The sequence below is a fragment of the Semicossyphus pulcher genome, unplaced genomic scaffold (genome assembly GCF_022749685.1).
Source record: "Semicossyphus pulcher isolate SPU_LCO1_2020_fin unplaced genomic scaffold, fSemPul1.0.p SCAF_14, whole genome shotgun sequence".
In the NCBI taxonomy this organism is placed as follows: domain Eukaryota; kingdom Metazoa; phylum Chordata; class Actinopteri; order Labriformes; family Labridae; genus Semicossyphus; species Semicossyphus pulcher.
Window position 1 is genome coordinate 20,803,161 of NW_027211648.1, and position 17,940 is coordinate 20,821,100.

The window sequence follows — 17,940 nt, forward strand, 5'->3', positions numbered from 1 at the left end:
TAGCTGAGCAACCACAGAACTGCTCTTCACCTTCAAACAATGTTGTGCCCCTCCAGAGTCGAGAGCAGCATCGCAGCAGCAAGAACGTTTTTTGTGTTTATCCGACATGCTTTACAGTTCTTCTGCAGCTCTTACGATATTGTCAAAACAGATTGAACCACCAAAAACAAAAGACTTTAGAGGCTATGCATGTCAACTAGAAAATCCCATTTCTCTTGTATTGATGTAAAAATAACAAATGTAAACTAATGTGGGGCTTTAGTAAGATCCAAGTGATCGGTTATGTTATTTCTTATAAGTTCTCTTTGATTTCTAAGATATTACAAATTCAGGCACAAGTTGCTGACTTGACAGTAAATTATGTGGCCAGAAACCATATTGTTGGGGTTTTTTTTCAGGAGCATTTTCTTTCTTTCTCCTTTCCTCCCAAGTAACAGTAGGATGGCCAATTGTATGGCCAATTCTACTTTTTCCTGTTGGTCTGGGATCTGTTAAAATGGTAAATAAAATGGTAAATGGACTGTACTTATATAGTGCTTTTCTAGTCTTGCGCCCATTCACAGCTGCTTTTACACTACATGTCACATTCATACACTGATGTCAAAGGCCTAAGTGCTCCAATCTCCAATCAGATCTATGCCCATTCATACCCAAAGGCTATGCCCCCAGAAGCAATTTGGGTATCAGTGTCTTGCCCGAGGACACTTACACGTGATTGTAGCAGTCAGGGATCAAACCCCCGAGAGACACCACCCTGACCCTATTCTGCATGTCACCACTAGATGTTCTCTCAATTAAGATCCAACACAGAATTTTTGTGGAAAATATTTGATTTTTATTTTATTTAAGCATACACAAGTAAGCATACACCATATCCTTCATTATTGAAGTTGTGTAACCTTGTGCATAATAGATAAACCATGCTAGCCCTCATAAAGCAATGACTGCAGTACACTTCATACAAGGAATATAAACATGATAGCACTAATAAAGCAGTTGATTTTCTAAACCATGCTTCGCTATTTATCTCATTTCTATTCTGTGTTTCAAGAACTGAAGGAGGCCAACTTCTAACATCAATGATCCTACTCGGTTTTCACGAATGTTTCCGTGCAAGTTGTTCCATTTTCTCTTAACTGGCCAGTTTTCTCATTGAGAAACAGTCCATTGTTGCTACTGAGCAAACAGTATTTTTCAGGCATTATATCACACATACAGTAGTGTGAGAAACACCTTAGGCCTCTGGCACTAAACAAAATCCTTGGTGTGTTATGAAAAGAGTGATTTTCCATCACAGGGCTCAAGTGGAATGTTGAGTTCATACAGTCGTCACCATTAGTTAAGTGTGAAAAGGTTTTTTTGTCTTTGACCTGTGTCTCTTAAACCAGTTCGAACCGGAAATAGAGGCCGGGTGTCCTTAGAGCTATGAACAGCGTGAGTCCAAATGATCAGCTTGTTTCTTTAGCAGTATGAATAGTAACTTACATGTATGATTGACAAAAAAAACCCACTTTACTCCACCACAAGGTATGAAGTGGGTGGTCCAAGATACCCAGATGTGTTCCATTATTCGCCTGACATGTTAGACCTCTGTGTCATTGTTTAACAGGCTCACACACACTTCTAAGTAAAATAATTTGTTATACCACGGTTGTTGAGGCTGCTGTATTATCATCTTTATGGAGGAGAGCTCACTCAAACACACTGCTCATATGTAGGCCAAGGCATTGTTCCACATTTTGGGTAATTTGCTTTTGTACAAAGAATGGGATGAATAAACCAATCATGGATCCAGTAGCTGGTCAGCATTGCAGGGAACAGTAGTGAACAGCTGACTTGGCTGTGTCTCAAGTCTTTATGCTAATTTTGGCTAAAAAGTTGCTGTCTGTAGCTACATATCTTTTGTACATCCATATGTTATCGAACTCTAATTTGTTTCCCAAAATGTCAAGCTATCCTACCGTGCCGTGAATTTTCACAAAAACCCTGTGTTTCAATCAGTAATATGGAATACAATATTCATAGATAACACTGAGGACTGGATCATCATTTGGAGTTGATTATACAGTGTAATAAGCTTAGAATTAACTTAATTCAGTTAAACCTCGGACAGCTCTAAAAAGAAAGCTCTTATGCTTTTAGCTGTAGTTTGACTCATTTTAGCAACTGAAGAGAAGGACATGAAATCATTCAAAGAGAGAAAATGGCTACAGGGATGCAGTTTGAATCTGCTGCTGTCAAACTAAGACATGGCCCTAGTTCAAAGAAATAATCCAGGGACACAATATTCATTATCATGTGGATCAATTGGAGAGCTAGCTACTTGTGTAGCAAAAATGAGGAAGAAATATTTAACCTTTAGCAAAAAAACCCCTCAGAGGTTAGGAGTTCTGATCAGTAATGTTGCAGAACAGTTTCCAGGCCACACCAAGGTTGTCCTGGCAACAACTAAACACCTATCATAATCAGTCAGAGGGGCCCCTGAGACTTGTTTTGTCCCTTTTCTCCATTCTGTGAGTTCTATGCTTATTGGTGGACCACAATCTTCAGCTTTTGTATAATATTTTTAAATTCACATCTTTAAGAATGACGGTACAGAAGAGGGGGAAAGGTGGATGGGAGTGGCCTGTCATTGCATAAGTCATCATCTATCAACTCCTCTCAACCGTAACCTTAATTACTCCTGCCTTTGCTGCCTCTTATTGTCAACACATGTATTTGTCTGAGTTTCCAATAAATGAAATTGTATATACCCAGACTGAGAGAAGACGTCTGTGCAGAACGAGAATAGCTGGTGAGTTTATCATTCTGTCATAAAAGATTTTTGAGGGCCTGAATAGCCATTAAACCACTATGCTTTAGTGTCATTTCAAATCTCCAGCACTTTTAATCATTTTCTTTTCTCTCTGCATGTAAACAGCACAGTGACATAATGTAATAGAAATACATAACAGCAGAGGAGTGCTATGAACAAGCTCAATAATGACAGACTTTAACTGTATTAACACACAAAAAACACCTACATTTTACCAGTAGCAATGACCCTATTACATAAGGAGTCTATACACTTTCCAAATTATACTATACCATACTGACACCATCCAAGAACAAGAATGAAATATAAAATCTATTTACACATCCAATACCAACTGCTTTTTCCATGTTTTCAAATTCACCTCGGCTTGCATGTCATCAATCTGTAAAACTTTTACTTTGCACATATAAATATTATATGAAAAGTTAATAAATATGACGCAAATTTGAGATACAGGGCTTGCCATCTAATTCATTAAATCATAATATTTTTTTAAGGCAGCACTAATGAGTTTGAATCAGCCCTCAAATACACCTTTTGCTTTTTCATTAAAGTTCCTTCACATATGCAGTGCACAGTGCTGTATGGCGACAGTCGATACTTCATTGCTTTTAGCCTCTTCAACATGGAGTTTCAAAACAAATGTTTACTTTGACTTCTGAATAAGTCTTGATAGAAGCCCTTCTATTCAGGATGCTTAAGGGTGTGTCAAGGTTGAAGGTTGGGCACAAAAATCTTATTTCCCCATGCTCTCCATAAGAAACATACATTTTTACAACAGCGCTGAAAGACTTTTCTCTAAAAGTTCAGGGGAGGGATCACCTGCGAATGAGGCTCAGAATTCCCTCATAGTCGATATGCAGTTTGTTCATCTGTCGGAACATTGCATGCTGGGAGGTGCAGTTTTTGACAAAGAGGCTACAGAGTTTGAGTCCTTCCTTCCACACTTCTCCGTAGGCTGTTATTGCTGATATAAGGGATCTTATTAGTGTCTCTTCAGTGACTTTTCCATGGCTATCCAAAGAGTCCAGCCCCTTAAAAGTTCATTAAATAGATGAATGCACTCCATTATGGCACCTCTTTAACCTCCCCAGAGTACTTTGAAATTTACCGCATTTAAAGAGAAAGACACAAGGAAATACTAAAGGTCTCATCCTGAATGTGGAATGTAACATTTCAGAAATCTATAACAAAAGCATGAAGGAGGTGAGAGGCCAAAAGCAACTGTGAGTAAGATAATACCAAACCTGGCCTAAGGACTTAAATGTTGCTTTCAAAATGACTGAATTAGTTTAACCTTTGCTGACAAGATTTGGTGATTCAGATATGAGTGATCCCTTTAATGCTGCTCTAGCATCATTTGCAGCACCTCTGAGGATTGGCTCCTAAATTAGCCAGGTGGAATCTGGACTCCCTAAGGCGGGAAAACAAGCTCGCCACAAAAACAAAACAACAACAACAACAAAAAAAGCTTTCCCACAGGACTTTAAAGAGCTTCTGTTTGCCCGGGGACCTGAAACAATACAACAAATAAATGGATACCGAAACAAGAAGACTGTTCTGGTGCACCTTGTTAAAAGTCAGATCAGTAAAACAACTGTGATAAACGTGAGTCATCTACAGTGTTCAGTGTTCTTCACTTCATGAAGCATAGAAATGGGATGTTGTGAAGGAAATACAGTGTAGAAGGTGAGATTAGAGTTCAAGGGATGATTATTAAATGTCCAGGTTTGTGAATGTTCATAAAAATGACAAGAAGAAAGAAATGAAATAGGGAGAGAGAAATGAAACAGTCTCTGGTTCTGTTCATCGGCTTTGGTCCTTTGGATTGGTTTATCTTCAGTTCCTCCACTGCCGGAGCCATTTGGCGCTAATATCTGCTGCCTCGTGCTACAGTACTTATTGAGCACTGTGCAGCCACAAACAATCCACTGTCAACTCTGTTCCAGACCAGCACTGGCCAGACTGTGTCCTGCAGCTTCACCTCCACACCAGGCCAAAGGAGAACAAGCTCTGCCGAGGAGCCCAGAGTCCCAGCCTCATCCTGACAAGCAGATGGGCTTTAAAGGGCCCCACTTGTTTGTGAGAGCAAAGTCTTTTGGATAAAGAGAAGATGTCTTAGAAGTCACACCTCAATGATGTTGACAGATGGCATCCTATTGTTGTTGTTGTTGTTCTTGGGGATCTGTGGGAGGAGAGAGGAAGATGACAGGTATGAGGATGCTGGAAGACTTGCATGAATCATTCAACAGGCCTCCTTCATGAGTGTGAGAATGCCTCTGAATTTGGATGTTTTACGAATGTAAGTAGCAAGAGAGAGAAAGGAATAAAGATTGGTTTTGACTTTGACTATATGATTTAGTTGAGAATTGACTGTTAAGAAGCTATGATTATAAAAGGGCGGAGTGGATGGAAAAAGGTGCATAAAAAAGGTGAACATAAAACTCATTCCAAAAAAAAATTTCAAAATTAATCTCAAATAATGGAGAAGTATTGTCCAAACATACAGAGATATTAGATGAGACAGAAAATTATTTTGCCTAGATATTTTCTCTTATGTCACTACCTCAACTTAGTTTTCATAACTATTTTCCACAAAATTATGAAAAAACAGTTAACGGCTATAGAGATATAGCCATATAGAGTCATGTGAGGATTTGATAACTGAGGAGGAACTGCTGAAAAATCCTTTAAACCAGGGAAAACACCTGGAATACCCATTGAGGTTTACTAGAAATTCTTTGATTTAGTTAAAATACCATTGCTCTCTTGTTTTAATTACTCCTTTAATGATGGGTATTTGTCAGATTCTCAGAAAAAAGGCCTGTTACCCAAGCCGGAACCCAGTGGGCAATACAAGGACCTGGTGAATCTAAAAAATTGGAGACCAATAACACTCCAATGCTATGATACTAAGTTACTTGCTAAATGGATAGCGCATAGATTAAAGAATGTGCTGACACGCATTTTTTATCAAGACCAATCAGGATTTCTGTAGGGTCGTTACATTGGCAATAATACCAATCAGCTGTTGGAGATTATTGAATATTATAAGTTGAATAACGAAGCTGGGTTAATTTTTATTGTTGACTTGGAGAAAGCCTTTGATACATTTCTGTTAGAATTTATTTGTAAAAGTTAAGGCTTTTTTAATTTTGGCAAATCCTCAATCAATTGGGTTAGAATGTTCTATAATGACAACCAGTTGTAGGATTATTAACAATGGATACATCTCTAAATCCATTCCTTTATCAAGAGGAGTAACACAAGGATGCCCTTTGTCACCATATTTATTTATAATAGTTATGGAAATACTAGTGAGGTCTAACCTGGACATAGAGGGGCTGAAAGTTGGGAATATACAAACAAAAATGTCAATATATGCAGATGATACTAGTTTCCTATTGAGTCCAAAAACCCCTTGTTTGCAATCTCTTCTTGAACAGTTGGAACTTTTTTCACTGTAAGGTTTGAAACCAAATGATGACAAATGTAAAATTCTAAATTGCCATGTAGATTACCAATCATCTGGACTGATGGGCCAGTTAATGTTTACGTATTGAGATTCCTGAGAACTTAGGAGACCTTTGTACAATGAATTACAACAATAAACTGAAAAAGATGGATAAGATCTTACAACCATGGCCCTAATTCATTTCTTTGTTGTGCCGCAATTTTTCTATCTTTCTACCAACTCCATTACAGTCCTTTTTCAAGTCTTATGAAAAAAAGATTTTTGAAATCCTTTGGAGTAACAAACCAGAGAAAATAAAAAGAGGAATTATAATAATTATGAACAAGGTGGGTTAAAACTATTAAACCTAGAAGCTTTATGCTTCTCTTTGAAATTCTCCTTTGTTCAAAAAGTATACTTGAATGAAGACTGGTATTCATGTAAACTACTGGAGAGTGCTCATCAGTTGTTTGGAGAAAAAGCTATATCCTTTCCTACAGCCACCTCATATACAATGTGTGAATAATTTGATTGGAAATCTATCTTTTTTGGAAATGTATTTTTTTAAAGAAAGCAATTCAGTGCTCACTGTGTTTTCAGTTTCATCCTCCAGCAAATAATATATATAAAAAAATAATATATCCTATACATTAACTCACTTGTGTCCTATAGCACGTACACAAGTGAGTTAATGTATAAGACAACAGTCGATTCATTTTTAAGATCCTTCCAGTTAAAAATAATTTATAACAAAAAAAAATTGCGGTATTGTTGAAACGGATGAGTGTCATTTTTGCTGTATGGAATCAGAGTCGACAGTACATCTGCTCTGGCATTGTCATGTTGTGTCTGCCTTTTGGAGGGAGGTTGAAGACATCTCTTCAACCTCCCTCCAACTGTGCCTTAAACTAGATTTTTTCTTTGTGAGATTTGGCAATTTTACAGAGACAGATTGCTATATTATTAATCTGATTATTTTGTTAGGAAAAAGATTTATCTTTAAAGCAGCTGGAACAGACTCCTTGAATATATATTATTTCTAAATGTTTATCAAATTTATCTTAGTTATAAAGCTATATTGCAAATATGAATGAAGATGTTAAAAAACATTTGGCAAGGTGGAAACGGTTTATTGAGGTGGAAGGCTGGTAGGAATTTTATGTTATTTGATCTATTTTTTCTATCTTATTGGACAGGTATCTTTTTGGTTGTTGTAACGACATGCATGTTGCCATGTTGAAGCAGTGATAGCTGAAGCCTGGAGCTTAGTTTAAGATGACACTATGAATTTGCATGATTTTGCAGCATCAATGGAAAAGGTCTAGAAGTGGCCGGGACCAATCACCTGCCCGGCGCCGCTGAGGGGGAGGCACCCGGGGAATGGAGGGGAGTGGGTTATACCTTACTGCGCAACAGCCCCCCTGTTGGATGTTCAGGAGTGCTGCACTCAGAGGAGTTTTTGGCTTTGTCCTTGTTGTTGTTGGGCTCGTTATCTTTGATGATGTCGTACTGGCGACAGAAGAGAGCAATCACACCTGAGGAAAGGCAGAATGGATTCATATCAGCCAACACTTTTCATCCCTGAAACGCAAATATAACTTACTGCTTTTGAAAACAACTGCATCTTTTTTTTTTTTTTTGCATTAGATTTAGACAGAAACAATGTGTGTATAGCTCTGTCATCCTGGTGCTACAAATTTTTGTCCTCACCTGCCCACATGATAAGTACCACTACAATGATGATGAGCTCCCCTGCCCTCAGCTGTGTGGACTGGCCCACTTCCTCCATCGTCACTTCGTCTAAAGGAGTTAAGGGACAACATGTTTATCTGACTGGATTAACCAAATGTCAAATTCTGCTCTTTAATTGAAAAAAAGTAGAGACATTAACATTTATTTAACATTTATCCTTGAATAACATTCAAATTCACAGGAAATTTGCTCCTTATAAATCCAAATGTGCAATCACACAGTCAAACTGATAAAAAAAATAAACCAACAAAGAAAATGTTCAATGTGCCTGCAACATTTACCAGAAACCTTTTCAATTCAGTTCACTTGTTTTTGTTTTGTATTGTTGTTTATTGGAAGACGAGGAGCTGATTGGCAGCAGAACAGCAAAACTATATAACATATCAGCAAAATGTTTGCTATAAAGTTAGCATTTTCACTGAATACTATGACTGAACACTCAAGGGCAGTTAGCCTGGTGACAAATAGCATCACTGTATTTATGCGGGCCTTCTATGAAAAGAATTGCATGGTTGCTTTAGCATGTGCATTTTTGTTTTTAGTGTTTTCTGGTGCAGAGTGATATTAAGATGGTGTCATGCAATGGGATGTGAGGAATACACAGAATACATTTGGATGCTTATGTTATTATCTCCACTAAAATATCCACCAAACTTGTGAATCATACAGTAAAAAGTTAAATATGTGATGGATAGATTGTCTAATATTATATTAGATTTTCTAATCTCTATTTTTTATACCATCTTTTCATCCACAGTCTAGACAGCTTATCCTCTTCAGGGTCACGGGGGGTCATTCATTCTAGCTGTCATTGGGCAAGAGGTGGGGTACACCCTGGACTGATCACCAGTCAATCACAGGACTGACACATAGCAAAACACAACCATACACACATACACTCACACATACGGGCAATTTTAGAGTCATGAATTAATTAATGAGCATCTTAGTAGACTGTATGAGGAAGCCAGAGAACCAATAGGGAACCCATGCATGCTCCACACAGAAAGGCCCCTCCCGGCAGAGCCAGGATCATTTTCGCTGTAAGGCAACAGCAATAATTACTGTCTCTTTTTTTAAACCTTTACTTAAAAATAGAGACTGCTGAAATATTGCTGAAACTTTTGCTGTTCTCATTGGTGGTGATTGCTGAAATGATTACTTCTATGTGTACTGTATATTTGGATTCAAATGAGGTGATCACCAGCAGACTTCATTGAACTATTCTGCAAAGTAAATTTTATCCATTTGGGCTTTCTTTGACATGGTCTTTTGTTTCTGACAGTTGCAGTCCAAGGTCTATATTCTTGCTCTTGAAATCTTAAACCTTCTTACAAAGTGTTTGAAGGTTCCCTGAATGAGTGATTTTACCCATTCAGAACTCTTTCTCTTGTCGCCTTTGTGTCTTAAATTACAGGAGAAAGTAAAGTAATTGCAGGGAGCTGGAGCACAGGTGCCTTAGTCATAGCAAGAAAATAGAAGAGATTAGTTTCAAAAGACGTACAGACAGGCATCTTAAAACATATAAAAACAGGCAGACTTGCACACGTGCAGCTAGAGGGGTTTGTTCTCAGTGATCACTAATAGGCCTTATTCTTTGAACGCCTGTTAGAGTCACCAACCTCAATAACACTCACAATAACTGTCATCATCTTTGAAGTTGTATGACCATCATGAGAAATAACAAAGAGAGGAGTGATACAGAGGCCTGCGGGTTTCCATCAAATAAAGCAACCACACAACTTTTACTTGCACTGCTGAGTGTTGTGGAAGTCAGTAGCTTGAGTTAAAGTTCACTGCTGCGTAGTGAGCACTCCTTTCCTTTTATAATTTGCAATGGGTGACATTTGAAGGGTCCAGTGTGGCAGGAAACCCATGCTCCAGTAGCTTTTAGCAACAAGCAATTCTGCTGATCGATTGGCCTCTGTTACCAGTATTAACTAATCAAAGCAAAAAAGCCCAAGGCATCTGATACTGTTGCCAGCTGGCCTCACTTGGGCTAACTGGTCAGCTTTAACATCTCTGAAGCAAGCTCCTGATGTTATGAATAAACAACGTTCAATTTAAGACAGCGCTGGAATATTTCCAATATGTTTTCTTAAATCCATTGACATAAATAGGATACTGCAGCAACATATTAAGTCTACAGGAGACTACTTTTGCGTTTCTCTGAATTTTTAATCAGAAAATTTATTTTTCACACTTAAATAGTAACCGGAAACTCTTAGTGATTAAGCTCATTGTAACCATGGATGCACCTAGGCTGCTGGAATATATGTTATTATGTAACTCTATCAAGCGATAGGGCATTAGAAACTATTCACAGCAATTGTACAGAATAATATCCGACAAAATGTTGTATTGCGTTTGTTTAAAGTAACTCCAAATAGTGTCCTCTGTGGCTCTGATTTGAGTTTTTCAAGGTTTAGGAGATAATCCTAAAGTCTGTTTTAACAATTTAGGTAACAGAGTTGTGCTCAAGCCAAACTATGCCAAGATTTCTCAACCTCTTTTTCTTTGATTTTGACCTCTCTTATTTTATGCCAATTTTAAAACCTATGCTTAACATGTGTGGGAATTTTCCAGGGATCATCAAGGGGGTAACTTGTCTAAAGTTAAATTTATATGGGGGGGGCAATTTAGTTTATGACGTTGACTTGGTGAACCCCGGTTTCCCCTGATTTCCCCCTAGAGAGCAGAGAAGGATCATCTTATCTTGCTGATGAAGGCCATGTGGCTGAGTGAAGTACCATGTGGGGATGGGGTAGGGGGTTGTTGATGTTGTATATAAGCTTGAACACTGCAACAGCAAGGGAGAGAACTTTCGCACTTCTCTCCATGCTGCATGTAAAATGTAAGTAAAGAGACTTGATTCATAACATTGAGTTTGCTTGTTCTTCACAAATTATCTTCAGGAGGAGAATTGCCCTCACATTTGGTGTCAGAAGTGGGATGGACATTTCGCTGATCGACTCCTGAGTCTGGACTGAGGGTAAACTGCCGGCAGGGGTCTTTATTGAGACTCAGGGTGACCTCCCCACAAAAAAGGGTGATAGGAACCTGCCTGAAGTCAGACAAGGGTTTCGAACAGTGGATGCTCCATCTATTTTTATTGGGGTGAGTACGGTGTTATGAATCATTTTCTCAATGGTAACTGTGTAATTGTTGTGTGATAGGACAACTGTTTCCTTGTAATTCCTTTGTGGTATTGGAAACTAGTTTCAGCGTAATTCCAGACAAGCGGTTGTGAAACTAACGTATGGTTGTATTTCTCTGATGGATTTCCTTGGGGGAGCAGAGCCCGTTGGCATGTAAATCCTTTGTGGTATTGTAGACCAGTTCTATGTAATTCCGGAAAAAAGGTTGTTAGAACTGACAAGGGGAATCAAGAAAAGAAAAAAAAAAAGGTAAAAGGGTGGAGGACTTTTAGATAATCCTCACAGAAGTTAAATATGTTTGTTGAAACATAATGATATTATATTATAGTAATTTAACACATTATAAGGGTATAGCACATTGTGATAAAATGGGCGTATGATTGAAAAATCTATGAAATATATAAAGAATAAACTTTGTGGTTGCTCATTCAGTGTCTAGTACATATTCATGTGTACTACAGGGGTGCGTTGCTCGGAACGAATGTGTCGTACAAACCACCTGGCTGAATAAGTTACCCAAAGGTAGTGTATGCTTGATAAGATCCAACCATACTTGTATGGGAAGATCAGTGTGACTGTGAATTTTGTGTGAAAGATGAGCCCATTGAACGTGCAAGCACAGCTGTCCTACTGAGTCAGTTACACCATGGGGAACAAAACAGGAAAACTAAAACCTTTACCTGACCCTCTTTCAGGTCCTACTAAATTGATGGTAGAAAAATGGGGAAAAAATGTGGTTGAGGATGTTCCACTTTGGCACCATATCACACAGGGGGTGTTTCCATTAATAGGCACATTGAGCACAGAGTGTTTAAGAAGGTGTAGAGTGCTTATAGAAGAACGTGAACAGGGAAAGAAAGTAGGAAAGAAAAGAATGTCTTGGCAGGCTTACCAGAAGTGGGAAAGGGAAGCAGAAATAAGGGAAGCTAAGACAATAGCTGGTGTGATGGTGAAGCAGATGGAAGATGAAAATGCATGTGATAGGCAGAAAGAGAGAAGTAAACGTAGGGGAAGAGATAGGGCTTTCCCCCCGCCATATGCTGTCTCCATGCCTGCAACTCCTGCTGGTCATGAAACACATTCCCCAACCGCTGAGACTCCTGATGACCCCAAGGAGGAGGGGGAAGGGGCAACATTATACCCTGACCTATCCAACCTGCTTGTAATCCCCAAAGTGACAAAGACTAACCTTGTTCCTCCCGTCAAGTCTCCATTAGCAGCGTCGTTCGACTATTGGTTGCGGAGCCAAGGGGACAAAGGGGCTATACAACAAATGCCCATGATGATGTTCCCAAATCCCCAGCCAAGGCCAACAGGTGAAGACACACACAGTCATTGGGATCCGGAGGTGTTGGTGTACAGGCCATGGCAACTGGATGAACTTAAGGAGGTCGCAGAGGAGCTGCCTGACCCACAAAGGATTGGAGGTGAGAAATGGGTCACAGCCATGCAACAGTTGTTAGCCATGTATAACCCAACCTTGCAGGAAGTAGAGGCCGTCTGTCGCAGGTGTTTCAAACTCAGATGGGCCAACATCCGACCTGCCGACTGGTCCAGCAGCCCAGTAGTTGGAACAAGGGACTTTGCCACGATGGTGGACAGGCTGTATGAGGCAGTGCGTACAGCTTTCCCCTTGAGGGTCTGCTGGTCTGACATCCACAACACCAAGCAGAGGGAGGGTGAGTCAGTCGCTGATTATCGCACTTGTATGGAAACTGTTTTCGCAGCTCACTCTGGCATTGACTCAGACAATGAGGCATACAGCGCCCTGTTAAAGACTGCCCTGGTGAATGGACTCCATCCGGACCTCAGGAACCGAGTCATGGCTACCTGTATTGGCTGGGAAACCGCAACCATTGCAAATGTGTGGACACATGTCTTGCACGCTGAAAGGAACAAGGTAGAGTTGGACTTAAAACTGACTAAAGAACTCCAAATTGCTCAGTTAATGTTTTACCAGCAGGGGGGCCCACAGAATCCTGAACAACACTGGGGGAATAGCAACGACAGAAGAAGATGGGGTCCACATCCGAGATCTCAAGTAATGTATGACAGCATTGACCGCCACAAGCTGAGGTGCTACAGATGTGAAGGTTTTGGTCATAAGTCACATGATTGTGCTACACCGGAAAATGACGAATGTGGAGCAGAAGATCAGAGGGACTCCTGGCCGAATGATCCACCTCAGGACTTGCTGTTCAATCCCCAGGATTGCCGTTGACACAGCCATAAGAGACAGCGGAGGCTGGTCAAAGTATTGAGCCGAACACACACACACACACACACAGGCATCAGTGACACTTATAAACAGGTTTATAAGTAGCTTATCAATGTGCCATTGTGGAATGCCCTAATTCACATCCTTGTCTTTCACAGGTGTAAGCAAAACACATGTTGGGTTTCTGTGATTGATTTGGGAAATGCATATTTAGCATTCCTGTTTGTCCTGACTCACAGTTCTGGTTTGCTTCCACATTCAATGCTAGGTGATATATATTGAAAGCCAATGTGTGGCAGCACACTTGTTCAGTATGTTGATGACCTCTTGGTGTGTTTTCCCTACACAAGAGTATCATCAAGCTGACACAGTGTTGTTGCTGCAGTTTGTTGTGTGATCAGTGGGTTATCTTTTCTTTTTAGGCATAGCAGGCTAGTGCCAACCATGGATTTTTGATTTTGTGGAGATCTCCCGACCCATGTATGACATGACTCATGGAAAAAAAAAAATGACTTGACTTTACAGAAACAGCATTGACTGACTTAAGAAAGTTGTATTACTCTCAGACTAATAAGGATTGGACTTCAAGCGTCCTCATATATTCTTACACCCACCACACTGCAAACTGATCCACTTGCATTCAAAAGCCAAACTGATTTCATTTATACTGATATGCATACACCCGACCCATCAAAGGAGGGCGGTAATGGACTAATGTTACTAAGGGTGCAAGAGGGCACAGATGGAAGTGACATTGGCATGTCACCACCGCAGGGTCCGGAGACCCCAGGAGAAGACGAATATAAATTATGTCAAAAGAACTGTTTTAGTTGAATGGTGTTATTGTTGGTGTACTCTTATCTTTGGTGTTATTTGTGGTGTAATTGTAGTAATTGTAGTTTATTGTGGTGTATTGTGTTTTTTCTTTTTTGAAAAGTCTTACAGTTTAACTCAAATTGAATGTGTGATGTAAAATGTTTAATACAATTCCCAATATGATATGTTTACACTTTGTGTCAAAAGGAGGGAATGTGGGAATTTTCCAGGGATCATCAAGGGGGTAACTTGTCTAAAGTTAAATTTATATGGGGGGGGCAATTTAGTTTATGACGTTGACTTGGTGAACCCCGGTTTCCCCTGATTTCCCCCTAGAGAGCAGAGAAGGATCATCTTATCTTGCTGATGAAGGCCATGTGGCTGAGTGAAGTACCATGTGGGGATGGGGTTGTTGATGTTGTATATAAGCTTGAACACTGCAACAGCAAGGGAGAGAACTTTCGCACTTCTCTCCATGCTGCATGTAAAATGTAAGTAAAGAGACTTGATTCATAACATTGAGTTTGCTTGTTCTTCACAAATTATCTTCAGGAGGAGAATTGCCCTCACACATGCATATCTGGCAACCGGTCATGTAGCTGGAGATAAGCAAAGGAGAACTTGGCAACAGAGCCAGAACCAGGATTTTAGCAGTACTGAGGTCATAAGTTCAGTTGATCCTTCCACCCAAAGATCATCTGTGGATCAAAGTATGGGATGTAGCAGAGGGATATTACGTTACATTTTTGCAGCCCTGTGTGTCAGGTGTGTCAACTAATTTGTTCACAGAGTGTAGATGTGCATCTGTCTGAAAACACACAGTTTGTGTGTTTCCCGAAAGCACTTTTGTCTGTTGCTCACCGACAGGATTTCTTATTTTCTTCTGCTGCATCCTCTGTGACTTCCTCCCTTTTCTCTGTTTCCCTTCCTCTGTCTCTCTGATTCATTGTCTCTTCCTCCTGTTTTTGTGCACAGGTTGTCCTTTTTATCTGCCATGATTCCTTTTGAACTCTTATAGCCATCCCCATTATAAAAGAACAAACAAGAAGAAACATGGTATAATACAGCATTTCCAACTCATCCTTTGCTCTTTCCACTCAGATCAGCATGATATGGCAGAACAGAAGGGCTGGACGGTTAAGGGAGGATGGTGAATCCCTCTCTTTCCTTCTCAGACAGAACAGCTGTATTGAGAGAATCTCTTCCACACTCTGTACACCTTGTGCAATTAACTGAAGTAAAGACAGATTCCTCTCTGCGTGTGTATTAGTTATTCTCAATTACCACCCATTCCTACAGCATGGATTTGTAAGCTTAAAAATTATCTATCTATTAAACACAAAGATGTAATTATTTCAGTTTTCACCAATGTGCTATTATTTTATCCTTTTTAGAAAGTGTGAAATAGTGTCAAAATAAAAATAAGAAGTAATCACCCATGCAGTGGACTGTACTTAGCGCATTTTCTTGTCTTTGCGACCACTCAAAGCTGCTTTTACACTACATGTCACATTCACCCATTCACACACTGTTGGCAGAGGCTGCTACGTAAAGTACCCAACTGTCAATCAGTTATCACATTCATACCCGTTGGCTATGCCACCGGGAGCAATTTGGGGTTCAGTGTCTTGCTCAAGGACACTTCGACATGTAGACTGAGGGAGCCTGGGATCAAACCTCCGACCTTCCCAGTGAAAGGCGACCGACTCTACCACTGAGCAACAGCCGCCCCAGTATCTGTTATTTCTACCTAGTTAGGAAACATATTCAGATGATGAACTGATTCTCCAGTGAATTACAGTATGTTAATTTCAAAACAACTCATTTGTTTAATGTTTTCAGTCAGACAACACCTAATCTAAAGGGCAGAAAAGGCAGAGTGGTGACCAGAGGGCATGAGATTAGAGTTTGGAAGTATTTCAACAAAGTACATGAAATGAATGAGCTGTGTAAGCTTTGTAACATTAAACTTACTTTATCATGAAAAAAACTACTTTTGCATTGCAGTATAAACTACCTCAGCTGCAAAAAAAACTACTACAGTGGAGAGGAAGTGAGCTCGGCGGAATTGAGGGCTGATCCAACAAACAAGCTTACACTTCACACTAAAGGACAGCCCTCAGGTAGTCGTATGTAACCGTCACTTAACCATTTCATTCAGAACCTGGAGTTGAAGAATGTTGTCCTCCAGACACACAGTTCTGATGACCAGCCTGGCCCGTATTGCACAATGGACCTCAGAGCAGCCCCTTAGATGGAGGGTGTGTTTGTTTTCATGCCAACACAAGTTTAATGCTATTGGCAAGCCAGTGCCTCCTTTTTGTGAGTACCAAAGTACTCTATAATAATTCCATGCAAGTACTCACACATGGAAATGACTTGAATTTCCAATCCCCAACTAGCTAAGCTTATTAAAAAGAGATCCTTGAGAAAGCAGTGCAAATGAGACAAAGAGGAATGTGTGGTGTTGTGGTAAACCAAAGTTGTTCAGTATGAGTGAACGTTGAGAAGAGATTTATTTTTTTGATTTGCAGTGCACAGACTTACACTGCTTGTGTGTGTGCGTTGTCTGCTGAGCCCGCCAATATGAAAATATTTTTTAGGGAAATTGTTCACAGAACTGAGGCAGAGAGCTCTTTCTTCAAACATGCTGTTTCTTCAAACAGCTCTGCAAATTAATATTAATAAAGGTATCTGTACGTGGCGTACTCAGGCTGTAAAAATAAAAAGGGCACCAGCTGTATGCCATGAGGCACCAGCGCGCAGAAAGTTGTGATGTGAAACAGTGCTGTGTGTGTGTGTAGACAGACATCCTTTTTTATCTTTCTAAAGCTAGGTTGAAATTGTACATGCTAACTTTTTAACACCAAAAACAACATGCTAACAAACTCCAAAATGGAGTTTTTGGGCTCCAACTAGGAATGAAAATGAGGTAGAATCATGCTGGGACACATGTTTTTTGAAGGGGTATATTAAAAAACAAGACTATCAAATGTGGCTGACCACATTACGTCAATGTGCACTTTTGGGTGCAATGTGTTACAAGGACTGTCCTTATGAGGCCGATGACAACGTGTTTGAAAGCAGGTGCGCGCTGCGGACATAGGTGAGGACAGCGGACGAGCAGCGGAGGAGCAGCCCCGCCTACTCCCCGAATGAAGTATCCAGAGCAGTCAGTGGAGGTCCAATATGCTCCATGACCTGCAATTGCAATGTCGCAACTCTCTCTCTATGGCTGTGAAAGTACCGTCACTCAGTCAGTCAGTCAGTCAGTCAGTTACTCAGTCAGTCACATACAGACCCACATGTAGGGCGGTCGGCCAAAAACCGGGGCATTTTCAACCATAGAATTCTGAATGTCCCCACTGGGGAATGTACCCTTATGAGCCCTTATCCCATGAGGGCACATTGTCTCACATGTAGGAGTGTGTGGAGGCCAAGTCATTTTCCAGCATATGATTTATCCACTGGAAGGGCAGAGGGCACTTTATAACGTTTTATGCATTGGAAGGGCACCTGAGAGGGCATTTTCTGTATCTACTACAGGGGCACCCATTGCTCATTTTAAAGGAATAATTGCTAAGTATGGCAATTACGGTTATGCACTATCTTGCAGAGAGTTAAAAGAAGAACATTGATACCAATCTCACATGTTTACGCTAAATATTATGTTTTAAGCCTAAAAACTGAAAGCAGGGGGTAAAGTTTGCCTGGGTCTGTTTAAAGG

The 17,940-nt window shown here is 40.1% G+C and overlaps 1 protein-coding gene across 2 annotated transcripts in view; it reads right to left on the reverse strand.

Annotated features, from left to right (window-relative positions):
• Window positions 1-823: 823 nt before the first annotated feature.
• Window positions 824-17,940, reverse strand: part of fndc5a (fibronectin type III domain containing 5a) — a 34,454-nt gene continuing 17,337 nt past the window's right edge. Inside the window, exons 4-6 of one of the 2 annotated variants that reach the window (XR_011308081.1) lie at window positions 7,980-8,069; window positions 7,615-7,804; window positions 824-5,000 (exon numbers count right to left, since the gene is read on the reverse strand). Coding sequence is in view for 1 of the 2 variants with exons in the window: in XM_069662211.1 (XP_069518312.1) it covers window positions 4,941-5,000; window positions 7,671-7,804; window positions 7,980-8,069 (284 nt within the window). In the remaining variant the exon portion in view is untranslated. The remainder of the gene's footprint in view (window positions 5,001-7,614; window positions 7,805-7,979; window positions 8,070-17,940) is intronic. The other variant, XM_069662211.1, reaches the window with a different exon arrangement.